Below are 17,815 nucleotides of genomic sequence, written 5' to 3' on the forward strand. Positions count from 1 at the left end.
CCAGCTCCCATCTCCAACTCCTTCATCAGCCTCAAAAGCTTAGTGTCGATGATGAGATACCACTTCACACCCATTAGGATGGCCATCATCAAAAAAACAGAAAATAACAAATGTTGGTGAGGATGTGGAGAAATTGGAACCCCTGTGCCTTGCTAGTAGGAATGTAAAATGGCACAGCTACTATGGAAGATAGTTTGGTGGTTCTTCAAAAAGCTAAACATTGAATTACGATCCAACAATTCCACTCCTGGGTATACACCCAAAGGAATTGAAAGCAGGGACTCAGAAACTTGTACACCAATGTTCATAGCAGCATTATTCACAATAGCCAAAAGGTGGAAAACAATCCAAGTATCCATCAACAGATGAAATGGATAAACATGGTCTTTCCATACAGTGGAATATTATTCAGCCATAAAAAGGAATGAAGTACTGATACGTGCTACAACATGGATGAACCTTGAAGAATTATGCTAAATGAAAGAAGCCAGACACAAAAGGACAAATACTGTATGATTGCACACATTTGAGGTACCTAGAACTGGCAAATTCATAGAGACAGAATGGGAGTAGGGAGTTATTCCTTAGTGGTTACAGAGTTTCTGTTTGGGATAATGAAAATGTTTTATAAATAGGTAGTGCACAACATTGTGAATATAATTAATGCCACTGATTGTACACTGAAAAGTAGCAAATTGGTGAGGGGCTGTAAAAAAATGGTACATTTTGTTATGTACATTTTACCACTTTTTTTTTTTAAGCTTAGCATCGGACCCCTTCCTCTGGTTTGCCTTTAACTCAGAGAATCCTAAGAGGGTAAGGTGGGAAAAGCAGCTCAGGTGGAGGTGGGTATTGCCAAATGGTTAGATGTGGGGTTTCCAACACCTGGCTCCTCCCCTTCTTCTCTGAGCTTCCTCTGCCTCTCTGAGCCTCAATTTCCTCATCTATTAAAGGGAATGATAAAGAAGCCAGACATAGAAGGCCACGTATTATAAGATTCCATTTATATGAAATATCCAGGAGCCACAGAGTTAGAAAACAGATTTGTTGGGGCTGGAGGGAGGGAGGCAATGGGGAGTAAATGCTTAATGGTTAAGGGATTTCCTCTGGGGTGAATGGAAATATTTTGGAGCTAGAGGCGGTGGTGGCACGACATTGTGGATGTGCTAAAAGCCACTGAATGGCTCATTTTTAAAAAAATTATTAATTAATTTATTTTACTTATTTATTTTTTTTGCGGTACGCGGGCTTCTCACTGTTGTGGCCTCTCCCGCCGCGGAGCACAGGCTCATGGCTCACGCGTCCAGCCGCTCCGCGGCATGTGGGATCTTCCCGGACCGGGGCACGAACCCGTGTCCCCTGCATCGGCAGGCAGACCCTCAAGCACTGCGCCACCAGGGAAGCCCATTAATTAATTTATTTTTGGCTGGGTTGGCTGTTCGTTGCTGCACGTGGGCTTTCTCTAGTTGCGGCAAGCAGGGGCTACTCTTCGTTGCGGTGTGCGGGCTTCTCATTGTGGTGGCTTCTCTTGTTACAGAGCACGGGACTCTAGGCACGCGGGCTTCAACAGGTGTGGCTCGCGGGCTCTAGAGCGCAGGCTCAGTAGTTGTGGCGCACCGGCTTAGTTACTCCGCGGCATGTGGTATCTTCCTGGAGTAGGGCTTGAACCTGTGTCCCCTGCGTTGGCAGGTGGATTCTTAACCACTGCACCACCAGGGAGGTCCCAATTGCTCACTTTTAAATGGTTATTTTTATGTTATGGGGATTTCACCTCAAAAAATTTAAAAAGAGAACCATAAGAGTATCTCGGGTGGTTGTTAATTAAACGGGGAGGGCTGACAGGATCCAACACCAGGCAAGGCACAAAGTAACTGGTTGGTAAATGGTAGCTGCTATTAATCCCAGGCTGCCCCAGGTGCCTGGAAATGCATAATTGGGGCTCAGCAATGGCCGCCCCCTCCCGAGTGGGACTGACACCTGCGGTTCGCACATCACGGTTCCCTTAGTGTTTACTGTGCACAAGTCACTCTTAGGCACTGAGAGGGTGACCAACTTGTCCTACTTTGCTGGGGACTTTTCTGGTTTGAAAACAGGAAGCGCTGTGTCCCAAGAACCCTTCCGTCCCTGGAAGAAAAACAGAACGATTAGTCACCTGAAGGCAATGACTTCATTTGGGTTTGTAGCAGGGCGTCAAGTTCTGCTGAGATCTGAAAGAAGAGTAAGAATTAACTAGGCAAGGCTGGGGGCGGGAGGGGGTGGAGGAGCATACCAGGAGGAGAGACCAGCAGGGGCAAAAGCCTTGAAATGGGAGGAAGCATGAGAACGTCAATCAAGGAGCTGAGAGAAGGTCCATTGCGTCTAGAGAAGAGGGTATCCCACCCCACTACAGGCCAGGAGGTAGGTAGGGGCAGAGCAGACTGGGCCTCTAGGCTGCTTTTGTTTCTTATATAAGAGCAGCTGGGAAGGTGTGAAGGGTTTTAGCCAACAGGGTGGGAGGGTGATGACATGATGTAATCAGGTTTGCATTTGAAAAGGTCATTAGCCTATACAATAGGGAACAGATTTGAGATTGTGGAGGGGAGCACAGAGACACTAAGGAGACTGCTGCAACCATCTGGGCAAGAGATGCTGGGGCAAGGACCAGGGTGTTGGAAGTTGGAAGAAGGGTGTGGCTTGAGAGCTGGACTTGGGGTGGGACTGGATGGGGAAAGGGGTGAGGAGAGGGAGTATTGGGGAGAGTTCCTGGGTTTCTGAAGACCTGGACTCTGAAGAAGGTCAGTTTCCTCGGTGGTTGTGCTCAGTTTGAGAAATATTCTCAGCTGAGCTCAGATGCAACTGGAGACAGAGATGGTGTGATAAGAGGAGGGATGAGAATAAGCCCCTTAGGATGACTCCAGCCAAACTGAACCCAGACCAGTGTTACCTAAAGCCTTCTGGGAACCTCCCAACAGCCACATACTGGGCTCAGTGCCGGACTAAGAGTCAGGAACATGTCGGTTCAAATCCTATCTCCACCACTTTCCAGCTGTGTGACTTTGAGTAAGTTACTTAAGCTCTCTGAAACTGTTTCATCATCTGTAAAAAGGGGAAGATGATGACAACAATAACTATGCCAGAAGATGGTTGTTAGGCTGAAAAACAACATGACACTCTTAGCACAGGGCCGAGCACATAGACGCACTCAGCAAATGGTAGCTGGTAGCTGCTTTGGGGAAGCAGGAGCCGTGTCCCAGGGGATGAGCAGGTGTGACCTTGCTGGGGTGTGGGTACGTTGTCACCTGAAGGAGTCATAGAAGCTATACTTAGCTTCTTTCCACTGGAGAGTGTGTTTTTCCCAGGCTGGGAGAAGATGTACCGTACACACCTGTGCATGGGGCAGCAGTGGGTCACGGTACAGAGCAGCCTGTACAAGCACGGTACAAGCAGCCTGGTGGGCTACTCAGTGACCTGCCAGGTCCAATCCTCTGTGTCTCCTGCAGAGGTTTGGATTGTAACATTTAGCACATCTCTTTCCAGGGGGAGAGGGTTCCAGTAGCGGCCTGACCCCTCTCCCACCAGGTGCTTTGCCTAAGCCCGGGCATAAGTCGCACATGGGAATTTGTCCAGCCTGCCCTTGTGGAAGGCCTCTAGCTGGCTGGGGGAGGGGGAGAGAAGGAGGGAAGCAGGCAGGACTAAACCTCCTTCTGCTCCAGGGGCCTTTGGCACTCCCACCTGCTACTACAATTCCCTGTCATGGGGTGATATTGCGGTATCATAAGCAGCAGATCCAACTCACATCTTGGTCCTGCTGTGTGATCTTGGGGCAGTCACTTAACCTCTCTGAGCCTCCATCATCTCTGTAAACTGGAGTTTGTCATTGGACCTACCTCAGAGGTCTATGCCAGGTTCTTAGCATGCAACCTGGACTAGTTAGCAGTCAGTAAATGGTAGTTAATACTATTAGCCTTAGAGGACTTTGTAGCACCAGCTACTCCTCCTTCCTCAGACCACCCCCAACAGGAGCAGTGCCTGTTCCTCTGTTTTGTTCTCACCCCAAAGAACCCCACATAAGGGGAACTTAGCATTTTGCTGGCCATGCCTTCCCTTTCCTTGGGCAGCCTTCACTCATTCTGGGGGCTGAAGAGGCAGAACCATTTGTCAGACTGATGTTGGGTCCCAAGCTAACCCTGTTCTTTCTCCAGAAGCTCTCACAGGCCTCCTCCCCACACCTCTGGGCCGGCACTGGGACAGGTGCTATGCTATCCTGAGCAGCGTTGTCCAATAGAACCTTCTGTGATGACGGAGACATTCTATATTTGCACTGTCCAAAACAACAGCCCCTGGCTACATGTAGCTATTGAACACTGGAAATGTGGCTGGTGGGACCAAGAAACTGATTTTCAATATTATTTGATAGTAATGAATTTAAATAGCTACTTGTGGCTAATGGCTACCATATTGGACAGTTGTAGAATGTCTACAAAGCAAGCATGAAGAGAGGGGTAGCATGAACCCTGGGTCAAATAGGGTCTGAGTCAGGCCCAAGCAAATAAATCACTTCCCCTTTCTGGGCCTTAGTTTCCCCCATCTGCTTACTAAACGTTGCTTCAGTGTTACCGCATTAGCTGAAGGACGTTTCCTGGGGCTCCTGGATTTGGGATGAAACAGGGAAGCCCTTCCAGATGGATTTCTTCTTTCTTGGCTCCAGTGCATGCTCAAGGGAAAAGTACAGAGAGCTGGAATCGTGGGGTGCGTGCGTAAGCAGAGGTCACAGGGTCAGAATTACCGGTTCTGCTCTGACTCACACACGACATAACCTAACATAACCTCACCCAAGGCGAAGGGAAGTGGCTCAGTGGGAAGAGGCAGGTGTGCGTTCAAGTCTTGGCATGGCCATTTCCAGCTCCACCCCAGGCTGAACCTCATCTAGCAGTTCTCATCTGGAAAGTGTCCTCATCTGGAAAGTGCCCAAGATGCATCCCAAGACAAGAGATGATCAAACCTAACACAGCCATTGGATGAAAATGACACTTTACCTCTGTGATCTTCCTTCCCCAAACCCATTAACCAATCCCCAGTCTTATCATGAGAAAAACATCAGACAAGTTCCAATAGAGGGGCATCCTATGATACACCTGACCAGTAGCCCTCCAAACTCCCCAGGTCCTCAACAGCAGGCAGTCTGAGAAATTGCCATGGCCCAGAGGGACCTAAAGAGACAACTTAATATAATGTGCTATCTTGGATTGGATCCTGGAACATAACAGAACATGTGGTAAAAACTAAGGAAATTGGGCTTCCCTCGTGGCGCAGTGGTTAAGAATCTGCCTGCCAATGCAGGGGACAGGGGTTCAAGCCCTGGTCTGGGAAGATCCCACATTGCCATGGAGCAACTATGCCCGTGCGCCACAACTACTGAGCCTGCTCTCTAGAGCCTGCAAGCCCCAACAACTGAGCCTGCGTGCCACATCTATCGAAGCCTGCGCGCCTAGAGCCTGTGCTCCGCAACAAGAGAAGCCACCGCAATGAGGAGCCCGCGCGCCGCAACTAGAGAAAGCCTGCACGCAGCAAGGAAGACCCAACACAGCCAAAAGTAAAAATAAATAAAATAAATTCATATTAAAAAAAACTAAGGAAATCTGAATGAGCTATGGACCTCAGTTTATTATCATTATTTTTGATAATGATAATATATCAATATTGGTTCTGATAACATAATCATAACAAAGTACCATACTAATGTAAGATATTAATAACAGGTGAAACTATAGGTGAGGCTGTGGCAGGGTGGGGGCAGGTGGCAGGAGAGCATGAGGGAATTCTCTGCTTAAGAAAGATAAGTAAATGAATAGACAAACAAATGAAGATAAAACAATAGCGTCTCCGTAACTCACAGGGTTGTTGCAGAGATCACATAAGAACCAAAGGGGAGAGCACCAAGTAAACCAATTATAAAATATTGTATATTATGTGAAATATCCAGAATAGGTAAATCTATAGAGACAGAAAGCAGATTAGTGGTTGCTGAGGGCTGGGGGAAGGTGACTGCTAATGAGGACAGGGTTTCCTTTGGGGAGAATGAAAATCTACTAGAGTTAGGTAGAGATGGTCGTTGCACAGCTCTGTGAATGTACTACATGCCACTGAATTGTTCACTTTAAAAATAAAATGGAGGACTTCCCTGGCAGTCCTGTGGTTATGACTCCCTCTGCGCTCCCACTGCAGAGGACACGGGTTCGATTCCTGGTCGGAGAACTAAGATCCCACGTGCCGTGCGGCCAAATAAATAAATAAAATTTTAAAATAAAATGGTTGAGATTATAATAAATAACTATATAAATAAATAATAATAAAGTCTTACAATGTGAATTTCATCTAAAAATGTTATTTAGACCTTTGATATGACAATTCTAAAACGCTTTTTATTCTACAAGTCAGATCCAAGCCTTTAGAATTCCAAAGCCCAGGGTTTTCTTGCAAGCCCACTGTGGGGAATGGGGAGAGGGGAGTGGTATTGATGTAGTGGGGAAAAAATTAAGTGTGTGCCTTAGAGTCAGACATACCTAAGTTTGAGCCCCTGCTTTGCCATTTGCTAGCTGTGTGACCTGAGGCAAGTTGCTTCACCTTTCCGAACCTGTTTCCTCATCAGCAAAGTGCATAATTGATGGGAACCATTCAACGAGACCCACAGCTCAGATTCAAGCACGTGAGAGGACATGGAGGCAACTGTCACTTCCTTCCCATCCCCCTTCTCCCAGTTGTTCAATGGGGTTGACAGCTTTGCCACACACACACACACACACACACACACACACACAAATGATGAAGCTGGGCTGAGTGCAAAGGGGTGGGTGTGAGGGTCAAGATTCCAAGATGTGCACCTCCAGAAATAATCCCTTTCGTTCAAAAGCACTAATGACAAATATGTACGCTACTTCCAATGCCCCCCAGCTGCCAGGGCTTGCTTGTTGTTCAGGATTATTTCTGGAACAGACAGACTCAAGGCCAACCCAGGGTCAACAGGGAGCAAAGCAAACACTGCAGTCTTATCTTGGGGCGGTGGGGCAGCTATAAGAAGGGAGGCCATAATGACATCAGTCTCTTGTGCACCAACTGACAACAGGATGAAACTCCTCGTGTTGGCTGCTCTGCTCACAGGTAGGCGAGTCCCCCCAGCTCCACCCCTTCCTGAGCTGAGATCTGTCTCCTCTGCAATGGGGGCCACAGGTCACAAGGCTGACCAGACCTGGAGTCTTTTTCAGGTGGGGCTCAGCGTGGGGCTTAAGAGGTCCCATACTGGGGTCCCCTCAAATCCCCCCCGCAGCTGGCACCCTTTCAACCTTCAGGTCTGAACTCAGATGACCCATCTCAGAAAGGCTTACCCCTTCCATCCAAGCTAAGAGAGCCCCCTCTCCTTTCCCCCTACCATATGGCCTCAGTATTAGGTCTTCTCAGCACCTGTCTTTGCCTGCAGTGTGTCTGTTGTTGATTCATTTCTTTCTTTATCCCACACCCACACCTAAGCATGGGCTCCATGGGAGCAGGAATAGTGCTGTTTGCACTATTTATTGAATGAACTAATAGAATCAGAATTCCCTAGAATTCAAATCCCACCCCATTCAGCCATTGTTCATTCATTCACTCAACATCTATGGTATTACAGCCTCTAAGGCATCAGGCTCAGGGTTGAGACTGGGGACTCAGAGATGAACGAGCCACGCTCCCCGTCCGAGGAGCACGCACGCCCGCACACACACAGGAGCAGTAGCTTTGTGCGGGTCTAGCCTCTGCAAAGAGCAGAGCTGGCTGGATCAGAGAGAAAGAAAGTGGAGGGAAGTAGAAGGGGGTGTCTGGAGATGGGCCAAGGTAGCCAGGCCACTCCCGTCTGAGCAGGCTCCAGGCTCTGCTCCTGGACACAGCCTCTGTGGGCTGCCACCGTGGAGGCTGCTCTTGGGGGAGAACGACAAGCTGCTGCCCTTCCTTCACCCTGGAGCTTAAGCACATGGCGCGGCTACAGTGTCCACAGCAGATCAACCACAGGAAGGGCCTGGTATGGGGCAAAGAGATGACACTGATGGCCGATTGGACAGTATCCCCAAATCATTTAGCGCCATCTTCTCTTTAGGGCACCAAATTTCACAGGCAGGGCTCTACACAGGAGGTAAAGAGATCCTGCTTCCAAGTTGGCTGTTCCAAGCCTTGTGCTTGATTTGGGCAAACACTCAGTTAGAGGCTGACTTTGAAAACTTACTTAATAGATAATTATTGAGTATGTACTATGTGCCAGGCACTTTAAAAAATTCACATATTGGGACTTCTCTGGTGGTGCAGTGGTTAAGAATCTGCCTGCCAATGCAGGGGACATGGGTTTGAGCTCTGGTCCGGGAAGATCCCACATGCTGCAGAACAACTAAGCCAAATAAATAAGTAAATAAATAATTACTTTTAAAAAAATCACATATTGATGATTTCATTCATGTAACTCTTCATATATTTATTGAGTGCTTCCTTTGTGTCAGGCCCTGGGGAATAAAATCCATGAGGTCTGTCCTTGAGGAGTTTATGGTCCTATGAGAGGGAGGCATTAGATAGAGGGATACAGATTGTTCGAGGTACTATAAAGAACATGAAGAAAAGTGGTAGCAGAGGAGCCACTGAGCTTGGGTGGTCAAAGCGCCTCTTTGAAGAGGTAGCGTTTAAACCAAGATGTTCCAGCCTTTTGGAAAGTGAGCTGACCAGTGTGCCGGGCAGAGGGAAGAGGAGGTGCGTGGGTCCCGGGGCAGAAAAGAGGTTGTCCTGTTTCCTGTTGAGAACAGAGGCCACACAGGCCTCTCACTGTTCTTTACATTCCTGCCCCCCCAACCCTGTCATTCCCCCACCCAACCCTCCGTTTAGATTCCCCTGCCCTACACCAATTTTTCCACCTTCTAAAATAATATCTGATTTCCTTATTTATTACTTTTATTGCTTATTGTTTTTCTCCCCAACTAGGACATAAACTCAATGAGGTTATAGATTTTTTAATTTGCTCGATGATGTATCTCCAGCTCCCAGGACAGTGACTAGCTCATAGTAGGTGCTCAATAAATATTTGCTGGATAAATAACAGGGATAGTTTTAAACTATCATATGTTCACACCAAAACTAGTACACAAATGTTCATAGCAGCATTATTCATAATAGCCAAGGACCTCTCTGGCGGTCCAGTGGTTAAGACTCCGTGCTTGCAATGCTGGGGGCACGGGTTCAATCCCTGGTTGGGGAGCTAAGATCCCAAAAGCTGCGTGGTGTGGCCAAAAATAAATAAACATAATAGCCAAAAAGTAGAAACAACCCAAACGTCCATCAAGTGATGAATAGCTAAAAAAAAGTGGTCTATCTATACAGTGGAACATTATTCAGCCATAAAATGGAATGAAGTACTGATACATGTTATAACAAGGATGAACCTCAAATCGTTATGTGAAGTGAAAGAAGCCAGTCACAAAAGGCCATATATTGTATGATTCCATTTATACAAAGCGTTCAGCATAGGGAAATCCATAGAAACTGAAAGCAGATTAGTGGTTGCCAGAAGGGAGGGGGGAAAGGGGAGCGATTGTTAATGGGTACTGGGTATTCTTTTGGGGGTGATGAAAATGTTCTGGAATTAGTAGGGATGGTTGCACAACTCTGTGAATATTAAAAACCACTGAATTGTATACTTTGGTTAAAATGGTGAGTTTTATGTTTTGTGAGCTGTTAAGAAAATTCCTATTCACTTTACCAGGTTCCTGTATCCAGCTCTTTTCAGGGTAGGCAGCTGGCCGGGGTCACGGGGACGGCGCGGGGTCTGAGAGAGCAAGCAGGCAGTGGGGTCCCTGGGGCGCCGGCAGCCAACCAGGACGTATTCGAACTCTGACTGTGTCTTCCTGCAGTGGGCGCTGCCCAGAGCGCCATCAGCCCCCGGGCGTTATGGCAGTTCCGCGGCATGATCAAGTGCACGATCCCCGGCAGTCACCCCTTGCTGGATTTCAACGACTACGGCTGCTATTGTGGCCTGGGTGGATCAGGGACCCCTGTGGATGAACTGGACACGTGAGTTGATCTGCCGGGAGAGTATCCCTGGGATGGGGGGAGGGCACAAGCCAAAGATCTCACGAGGCACAGAAAGGAGATTTGCCTATTTGCTGAAGATAACACACGTTCACCTTATATAAACAAGCCTGAATCCAATGCTCTCCTCTGTCGGGGATGGAAAGCGGAAAGTCGGGAATGTAAAGTAGTGGGTGCTGCTGCCCTCTAGTGGCAGGACTTTGCAACACAAAACATCACTGCAAGGGTTCAATCTTCTGAAGTGGTGAAACCCTCACTGCATCTTCAGAATATAGGCTTGTACTGTATTCCTGAAACCATTTTAAAATCGCCTTCAGTAAACTTGAGAAAATGACTTAATTTTTCAAGGACCAGTACCTCTCAGAGCAGGTCAGCTAAAACATCCCCACCTGTTCCCGAGGGGGCACGTTCAGGTAGACCTGCTGCCCTACCCCTGCTCCTGCCTCAGCTCTGTCTCTCCCCTCTCCAGGTGCTGCCAGACACACGACAACTGCTACAGAGAAGCCAAGAAACTAGACAGCTGTACATCCCTCTTGGACAATCCCTACACTGAAAGCTACTCATACTCGTGTTCTAACACTGAGATCACCTGCAACAGTAGGTTTACCCCCTTCTTGGCTCAAAGGCCCTCAGTAGGCATGGGGAGAAATAATTGTAATGATAGTCACCACTGATTGATCATTTTCTTGGTGCCGGGCAGTGTCTCCTTTAATCCTCGAAACAACCCTATGGGATAGGTACTATATATTATCCCCATTTTGCAGATGAGGAAACTGAGGCTCAGAAGGCTGAGCTAATTGCCCAAAGGCACACAGCCCATAAATGGTGGTGTTTTGTTTTGTTTTTTACATAATTTTTTAAAATTTATTTATTTATCTTTGGCTGCATTGGGTCTTCGTTGCTGTGCGCAGGCTTTCTCTAGTTGCGGCAAGTGGGCGCTACTCTTCGTTGTGGTGCATGGGCTTCTCATTGCAGTGGCTTCTCTTGTTGCAGAACACAGGCTCTAGGCACGCAGGCTTCAGTAGTTGTACCGCGCGGTCTCAGTAGTTGTGGCACATAGGCTCAGTAATTGTGGCTCCCGGGCTCTAGAGAGCAGGCTCAGTAGTTGTGGCGCATGGGCTTAGTTGCTCTGCGGCATGTGGGATCTTCCTGGACCAGGGCTCGAACCCGTGTCCCCTGCATTGGCAGGCAGATTCTTAACCACTGCACCATCAGGGGAGCCCCGGTGTTTGGTTTTTGCACATAGGTCTATATGACTCCAAAACCTCTGCTTTTAACTGCCATGCCATACTGCTTCATTGTTTCATAAAAAGAGCTAAGAATTAGCACGTATCAGGTTTTCATCACATGCCAGGTACTAGGCAAGGTGTGTATATGAGATAGGTTTTATTAAGCCCATTTTACAGTTTAGGAAGCTGAGGCTCAAGAATAGTCACTTGCCCCAAATCACACAACTTATGAGAGGTAGGGCCAGCATTTGAACTCAGTTGCTTCTGATTTTAAAGGTTCTGGTATTAACCACTAAGTTATGCAGCGCTCATGGTGAAATGTATCACTTCATGAAGGCAGTTCTGAAAAGCAGGCAATTCAGAGAGGTGTAGGGTATTGTCGTGTGAGACCAGCATTCTGAATTTTCATTGCCCTTCATTTTGCACTCACAGATACATCCCACTTTTTAAAAAACGTACCAACAACACTGGAATAACCATAATCCAACTCCCCAAGTGCCAAGAAAAAAATTACCTGGCATCTCATCATCCTAAGAAATAAATGGTTTCATGCCTCTGTGTTCCTTTTCACCCTTATCTTTGGAATAAGCCTTATGTCATTTTAACTTGGCTAGGCATGTGCCCATCACAAGTCCTTTGCTTCTTCTGCATGAAACACTCCCCACCAGATATCTGATTGAGTCACTCCCTCTTTCTAGATCTTTCTTCAGATGTTGTTTTCTCAGTGAGGTCTTCCCTCAACATGTTCTTTTATTTATTTTTTGTTTTTTGGCCGGGCGCCACGCCCGACCAGGGTTCGAACCCAGGCCCCCTGCAATGGAAGCTCGGGGTTCTAACCACTGGACAGCCAGAGAATTCCCTCAACGTGTTCTTTTAAATTGCAAACACATTCCCTCCATCTCTCCAGCATTATCGTTTTTCTCTCTGCTTTATTTTCTCCACAGAATTTCTGAATGGCTGATACATTTATGTTATTTCTTCATTTGCTATCTCTCCAATAGAAAGTAGGATTCACAGGGACAGGGATGGTTGTCTGTTTTCTTCATTGCTGTATCCCCAGAATCTAGAGCAGAGTTTGGCATCCTGCTGGATGTAAATGTTTGATGAATGCACAGTCTAGATACAATCTTTCATTCTGCGTTTTCTCCCTTATCACCATGTTGTTGTTTATTTTTTTTGGCGGTATGCGGACCTCTCCCTGTTGTGGCCTCTCCCGTTGCGGAGCACAGTCTCCGGACGCGCAGGCTCAGCGGCCATGGCTCATGGGCCCAGCCGCTCCACGGCATGTGGGATCTTCCCGGACCGGGGCACGAACCCGTGTCCCCTGCATCGGCACGCGGACTCTCAACCACTGCGCCACCAGGGAAGCCCCCCTTATCACCATGTTATGACCATGTTTCCATACTGTTTCATAGTCTTCGTTGTTACTTCTTTCATCACTACATAAAGTAGCTTAATTTGCTTACACAGTCTCCTGGTAACAGAGATTTAGGTTGTGCTCCACTTCAGAAAGCCAAATATATGGGAAATCATATTTTTGCACAGCAACTTGATCAGCAAGAGTTTCTTTCTATGGATTCTGGACTCCTTTACGAAGTTGATAAAAGCTATAGACACTCTCCCCAGGAGAAATATACACACACATTATTTTGCAAATATTTTTGCAAATAATTATTTTTAACTGCAACTGCCTTCTCCCCCCAAAAGCAGGTCAAGAAGCCTGCAGCAGATGTTTATTCACATGATTAACAATAACTTGCTACATACACACTATTATATATAAAATAGACAACAAGGACCTACTGTACAGCACAGGGAACTATATTCAATATCTTGTAATAACCTATAACGGAAAATAATCTGAAAAAGAATATATACATGTATAACTGAATCACTTTTGCTGTACACCTGAAGCTAACACAACATTGTAAATCAACTATACTTCAATAAAAAAATTAAAAGAAAAAAACAATAACTCACTAAATAATTATTTCATTATGCACACTTCATAATCTCGTTAAGCACTAATTTATGCTTTAATGGAGTGGGTGAGGAAAACATTCATGATTTTTAAGAGAAAGGAGCAGAGAGAAACAAAACCTTAATAAGATTATTGAAGGTAAGCAGATACACGTAATTAAATTATGGATAATAAAGCTGAAATTTATTTTATTTTTTGCATTTTTTTAACATCTTTATTGGGGTGTAATTGCTTTACAATGTTGCGTTAGTTTCTGCTGTATAACAAAGTGAATCAGCTATATGTATACATATATCCCCATATCCCCTCCCTCTTGCATCTCCCTCCTACCCTCCCTATCCCAACCCCTCTAGGTGGTCACAGAGCACTGAGTTGATCTCCCTGTGCTTTGCAGCTGCTTCCCACTAGCTCTCTGTTTTACATTTGGTGCTGTATATGTGTCCATGCCACTCTCTCACTTCGTCCCAGCTTACCCTTCCCCCTCCCCGTGTCCTCAAGTCCATTCTCTACATCTGCGTCTTTATTCCTGTCCTGCCCCTAGGTTCTTCAGGACCCTTTTTTTTTCTTTTTTAAGATTCTATATATATGTGTTAGTATATGGTATTTGTTTTTCTCTTTCTGAGTGACTTCACTCTGTATGGCAGACTCTAGGTCCATCCACCTCACTACAAATAACTCAATTTCGTTTCTTTTTATGGCTAATATTCCATTGTATGTATGTGCCACACCTTCTTTATCCATTCATCTGTCGGTGGACACTTAGGTTGCTTCCATGTCCTGGCTATTGTAAATAGTGCTGCAATGAACATTGTGGTACATGTCTCTTTTTGAATTATGGTTTTCTCAGGGTATATCCCCAGTAATGGGATTTCTGGGTCACATGGTAGTTCTATTTTTAGTTTTTTAAGGAACCTCCATACTGTTCTCCATAGTGGCTGTATCAATTTACATTCCCACCAACAGTGCAAGAGTGTCCCCCTTTCTCCACACCCTCTCCAGCATTTATTCTTTGTAGATTTTTTGGTGATGGGCATTCTGATTGGTGTGAGGTGATACCTCATTGTAGTTTTGATTTGCATTTCTCTAATGATTGGTGAGGTTGAGCATCCTTTCATGTGTTTGTTGGCAATCTGTATATCTTCTGTGGAGAAATGTCTATTTAGGTCTTCTGCCCGTTTTTGGATTGGGTTGTTTATTTTTTTGATATTGAGCTGCATGTGCTGCTTGTATATTTTGGAGATTAATCCTTTGTCAGTTGCTTCATTTGCAAATATTTTCTCCCATTCTGAGCGTTGTCTTTTTGTCTTGTTTATGGTTTCCTTTGCTGTGCAAAAGCTTTTAAGTTTCATTAGGTCCCATTTGTTTATTTTGGTTTTTATTTCCATGAAATGTATTTTAAATGTTATTTTTGTTGTTTCTTTTGGTTACAAAAGTAAACAAGGTCAAAGTAATGTAATTTCAAATTCTACAGTAATGTATGTCATGGAAAGAAGAAGGCACCTATAATCCTAATACCCAAGATAACCAATTAGATGTATTGCCCTTCAAATTTTTTTGGCATATACTATGTATTCTTTCCCTTTAATAAAATATCATGGAAACATTTCCACATACAGACATAATTATTTTAAATGTCTATATAATATTGTATTTTAAGGACATTCTGTAATTTTTAAAATATGCACTTTAGAGAAATTGGGTTATGAAACTTCACTAAGTTGAAATGTACAATACTTTGCTGCCTTGAGTATATGTCATAGTATTTTCCATATGGTTTGCAATTGCTTGCCTATGTTATCAGAGTTCTGTGGTTATATGGGTTTTAAAAGCAGTGAGTACATTTAGAGGTGTGAAATAGACAGAACTTTCCAAAAAGCAGCTATCACACCTAGAATCACCAGATAAAACAGGCTGCCCAGTTAAATTTGATTTTCAGATAGACAAGAAATGATTTTTTTAGTCTGTGTCCCAAATATTACATTCATTGTTGATCTGAAATTCCAGTATTTTTATTTGCTTTATCTGTCAACCCTAAATTTGCACCAATGGAATGGCCACCAGATCATTTCAGTTAATTCTTCTTGCCCCTGGATTGTACAAAGCATGAACTGCCTTGGCTCAGTCCTGTGTTCTTGCCCTTTTCCAGGCAAAAACAATGACTGTGAGGCCTTCATCTGCAACTGTGACCGCACTGCTGCCATCTGCTTCTCAAAGGTCCCGTACAACAAGGAGCACAAGAACCTGGACACCAAGAAGTACTGTAAGGGCTGAGTATCGTCCCAGGAAATTGTGATTCCCTACCAGCCCCATGGCTTTCACCTTACACCATGCCCTCCAATAAAGTACCTTGTTGAAAGTCCTCCCATTTGGAGATTCTTTTATTCTCTATCTACTGAACACGACTAAATCACTTCCTGGTCCTTTGTGAGCATCATTCCTTCTAGCCTTGGAAGTTGAATTAGAGGCATATTTCTAGGAAGTACCATGAGACTTTAATAATGATTAACAACCACTGATAATTTACTCTGTGCCAGAATTGTGTGTCTCTAAATTTCCTGGACAGCCCTATAAGATTATTTATTTATTTATTTATTTATTTATTTTTGGCTGTGTTGGGTCTTCATTGCTGCGCACGGGCGTTCTCTAGTTGCAGTGAGCACGGGCTACTCAACGTTGCAGTGCGCGGGCCTCTCATTGTGGTGGCTTCTCTTGTTGCAGAGTGTGGGCTCTAGGCATGCGGGCTCTAGTAGTTGTGGCACGTGGGCTCAGTAATTGTGGCTCGCAGGCTCTAGGGTACAGACTCAGTAGTTGTGGTACACGGGCTTAGCTGCTCCAAGGCATATGGGATCTTCCCGGACCAGGGCTCGAACCCGTGTCCCCTGTCTTGGCAGGTGGATTCTTAACCACTGCGCCACCAGGGAAGTCCAGCCCTGTAAGATTTAGACACTATTAGCAAATCCTATTTTTCTAAGCTGAACTTCAATACGCCAGGTCACTTGCCCACCAAGATTCATCTAGTAAGTAGCAAAGAAGGGATCTGAACCCAGCAAGTCCAACAGAACACACGCTCTTAACCATGACCCTGCCCTGCCTGAAGTGGTGGGCTCCTCAGTTTGAGCCAAATATCACCCCCTTATTTCTCTGCCTCCATTTCCAACTGCGTTAAACATTTTTTCCTATAACTCCTTTCTAAACCCTTCAAAGCCTTCATCACACTCTACAGCTGATTTTTACACTGTAGTCATGAAATATAATTAACAACTTCTACATCTTGAGCACCTACCACATATCACTGTGCTAAGGGCTTTCCGTGTCTCATCTCAGTAAGCATTCAAACCAGCTCTGTGAGATCGATGTTATTGCCCCCATTTTATGGATGAGGAACTAAAAACTCAGAGAAGTCACTTGCCTGAGATCACACAAATGGCAGAGTCAGGATTTGACCAGATCTGTCTGCTTGGCAATGCCTGAGTTCTTAACCACTAAGTCACTCGGCCAAGTTTCTCTACAAAGGTTTATGACTGCACTGGCACTGAAATTCACCAGAAAGAGTGGGGAGGGGCACAGAGGGAACTGAATTGGAAAAGCAAAGAGATGAGAAAGGGTGATGTGGACTATGAGAAGCCATCACTGAGCAGTTTTAAACCACTGGAGGCTGCTGGGTGTATGGTGGGCAGCAAAGGAGTGTGTGCAGATTTGTCTTTTGGCCCAGTTTCTCCTTCATTTCATTCATCCATTCAATGAATATTTATTGAATACTCTCTCTGGGCCAGACACAGTACAAAATGCTGAGGACACAATGTATTTGGGACTGGCCTGAAGACAATGATTTATTGTTAGTAGCTGCCTTCAGTTTAGTCTTCTCTGAAACTTTTTTTTTCTTTCTGTCAAACTGGCATATGCTACATAACATATGCTATGCTCTATGCTCCAGAGTGTGCCAAACATTTTGCACAATTACCTCATCATCCTCACAACAGCTCTATAGTATATACCTCCCCATTTTACAGATGAGCAAACTGGCTCAAAAAGGCAAGTGATTTGTCAAAGGCCACCCTCTCATAGATGGGATAGCGGATATTGGAACCCAAACCTGGATAATTTAGAGGAAAAGTGCCATCACACCATGAATTTGCTGAAGGCAGAATGAGGTGTCTTCATCACTTTTGTATCCCTATCTGCCTGGTACTGTCCTTGATACATGCGGCAGTCAATAAATAATTGCTGAATGAAGTGTTGGTCATTAGCTCTCAGGACCTTTTTGCAGGCAAGAACGGGACTATCGTCAAATGCAAATTCATCAAACCTAGGTAGAATGGCTTTCTATACATACTGTGCTACAGTATGATTGCAAGGGATACACAATTAAGTTAGACCTGGCCTCAGCCTTCAAAGAACTGTAAAGGTTATAAACGTCTTTCTTCTATGAAAGGCAACTGCAAGCCCCTGTTTAGATGGAAGAAAAATAAGTTTCTTTTTCTTTTTTTTGGTTGCGTTGGGTCTTAGTTGTGGCATGCAAGCTCTTAGCTGC

The 17,815-nt window shown here is 45.2% G+C and overlaps 1 protein-coding gene across 1 annotated transcript; it reads left to right on the plus strand.

The window, feature by feature from the left end:
• The first annotated feature begins 2,329 nt into the window (after positions 1–2,329).
• Positions 2,330–15,614, plus strand: PLA2G1B (phospholipase A2 group IB). The gene is made up of 4 exons (XM_070047065.1): positions 2,330–2,397; positions 9,897–10,056; positions 10,544–10,671; positions 15,431–15,614. The coding sequence occupies exons 2-4, from the start codon at positions 9,950–9,952 to the stop codon at positions 15,553–15,555; spliced, it is 360 nt and encodes a 119-aa protein (XP_069903166.1). The 5' UTR covers positions 2,330–2,397; positions 9,897–9,949; the 3' UTR covers positions 15,556–15,614.
• The last annotated feature ends 2,201 nt before the right edge of the window (positions 15,615–17,815 follow it).

This window comes from Globicephala melas, chromosome 13 (genome assembly GCF_963455315.2).
Source record: "Globicephala melas chromosome 13, mGloMel1.2, whole genome shotgun sequence".
NCBI lineage: Eukaryota > Metazoa > Chordata > Mammalia > Artiodactyla > Delphinidae > Globicephala > Globicephala melas.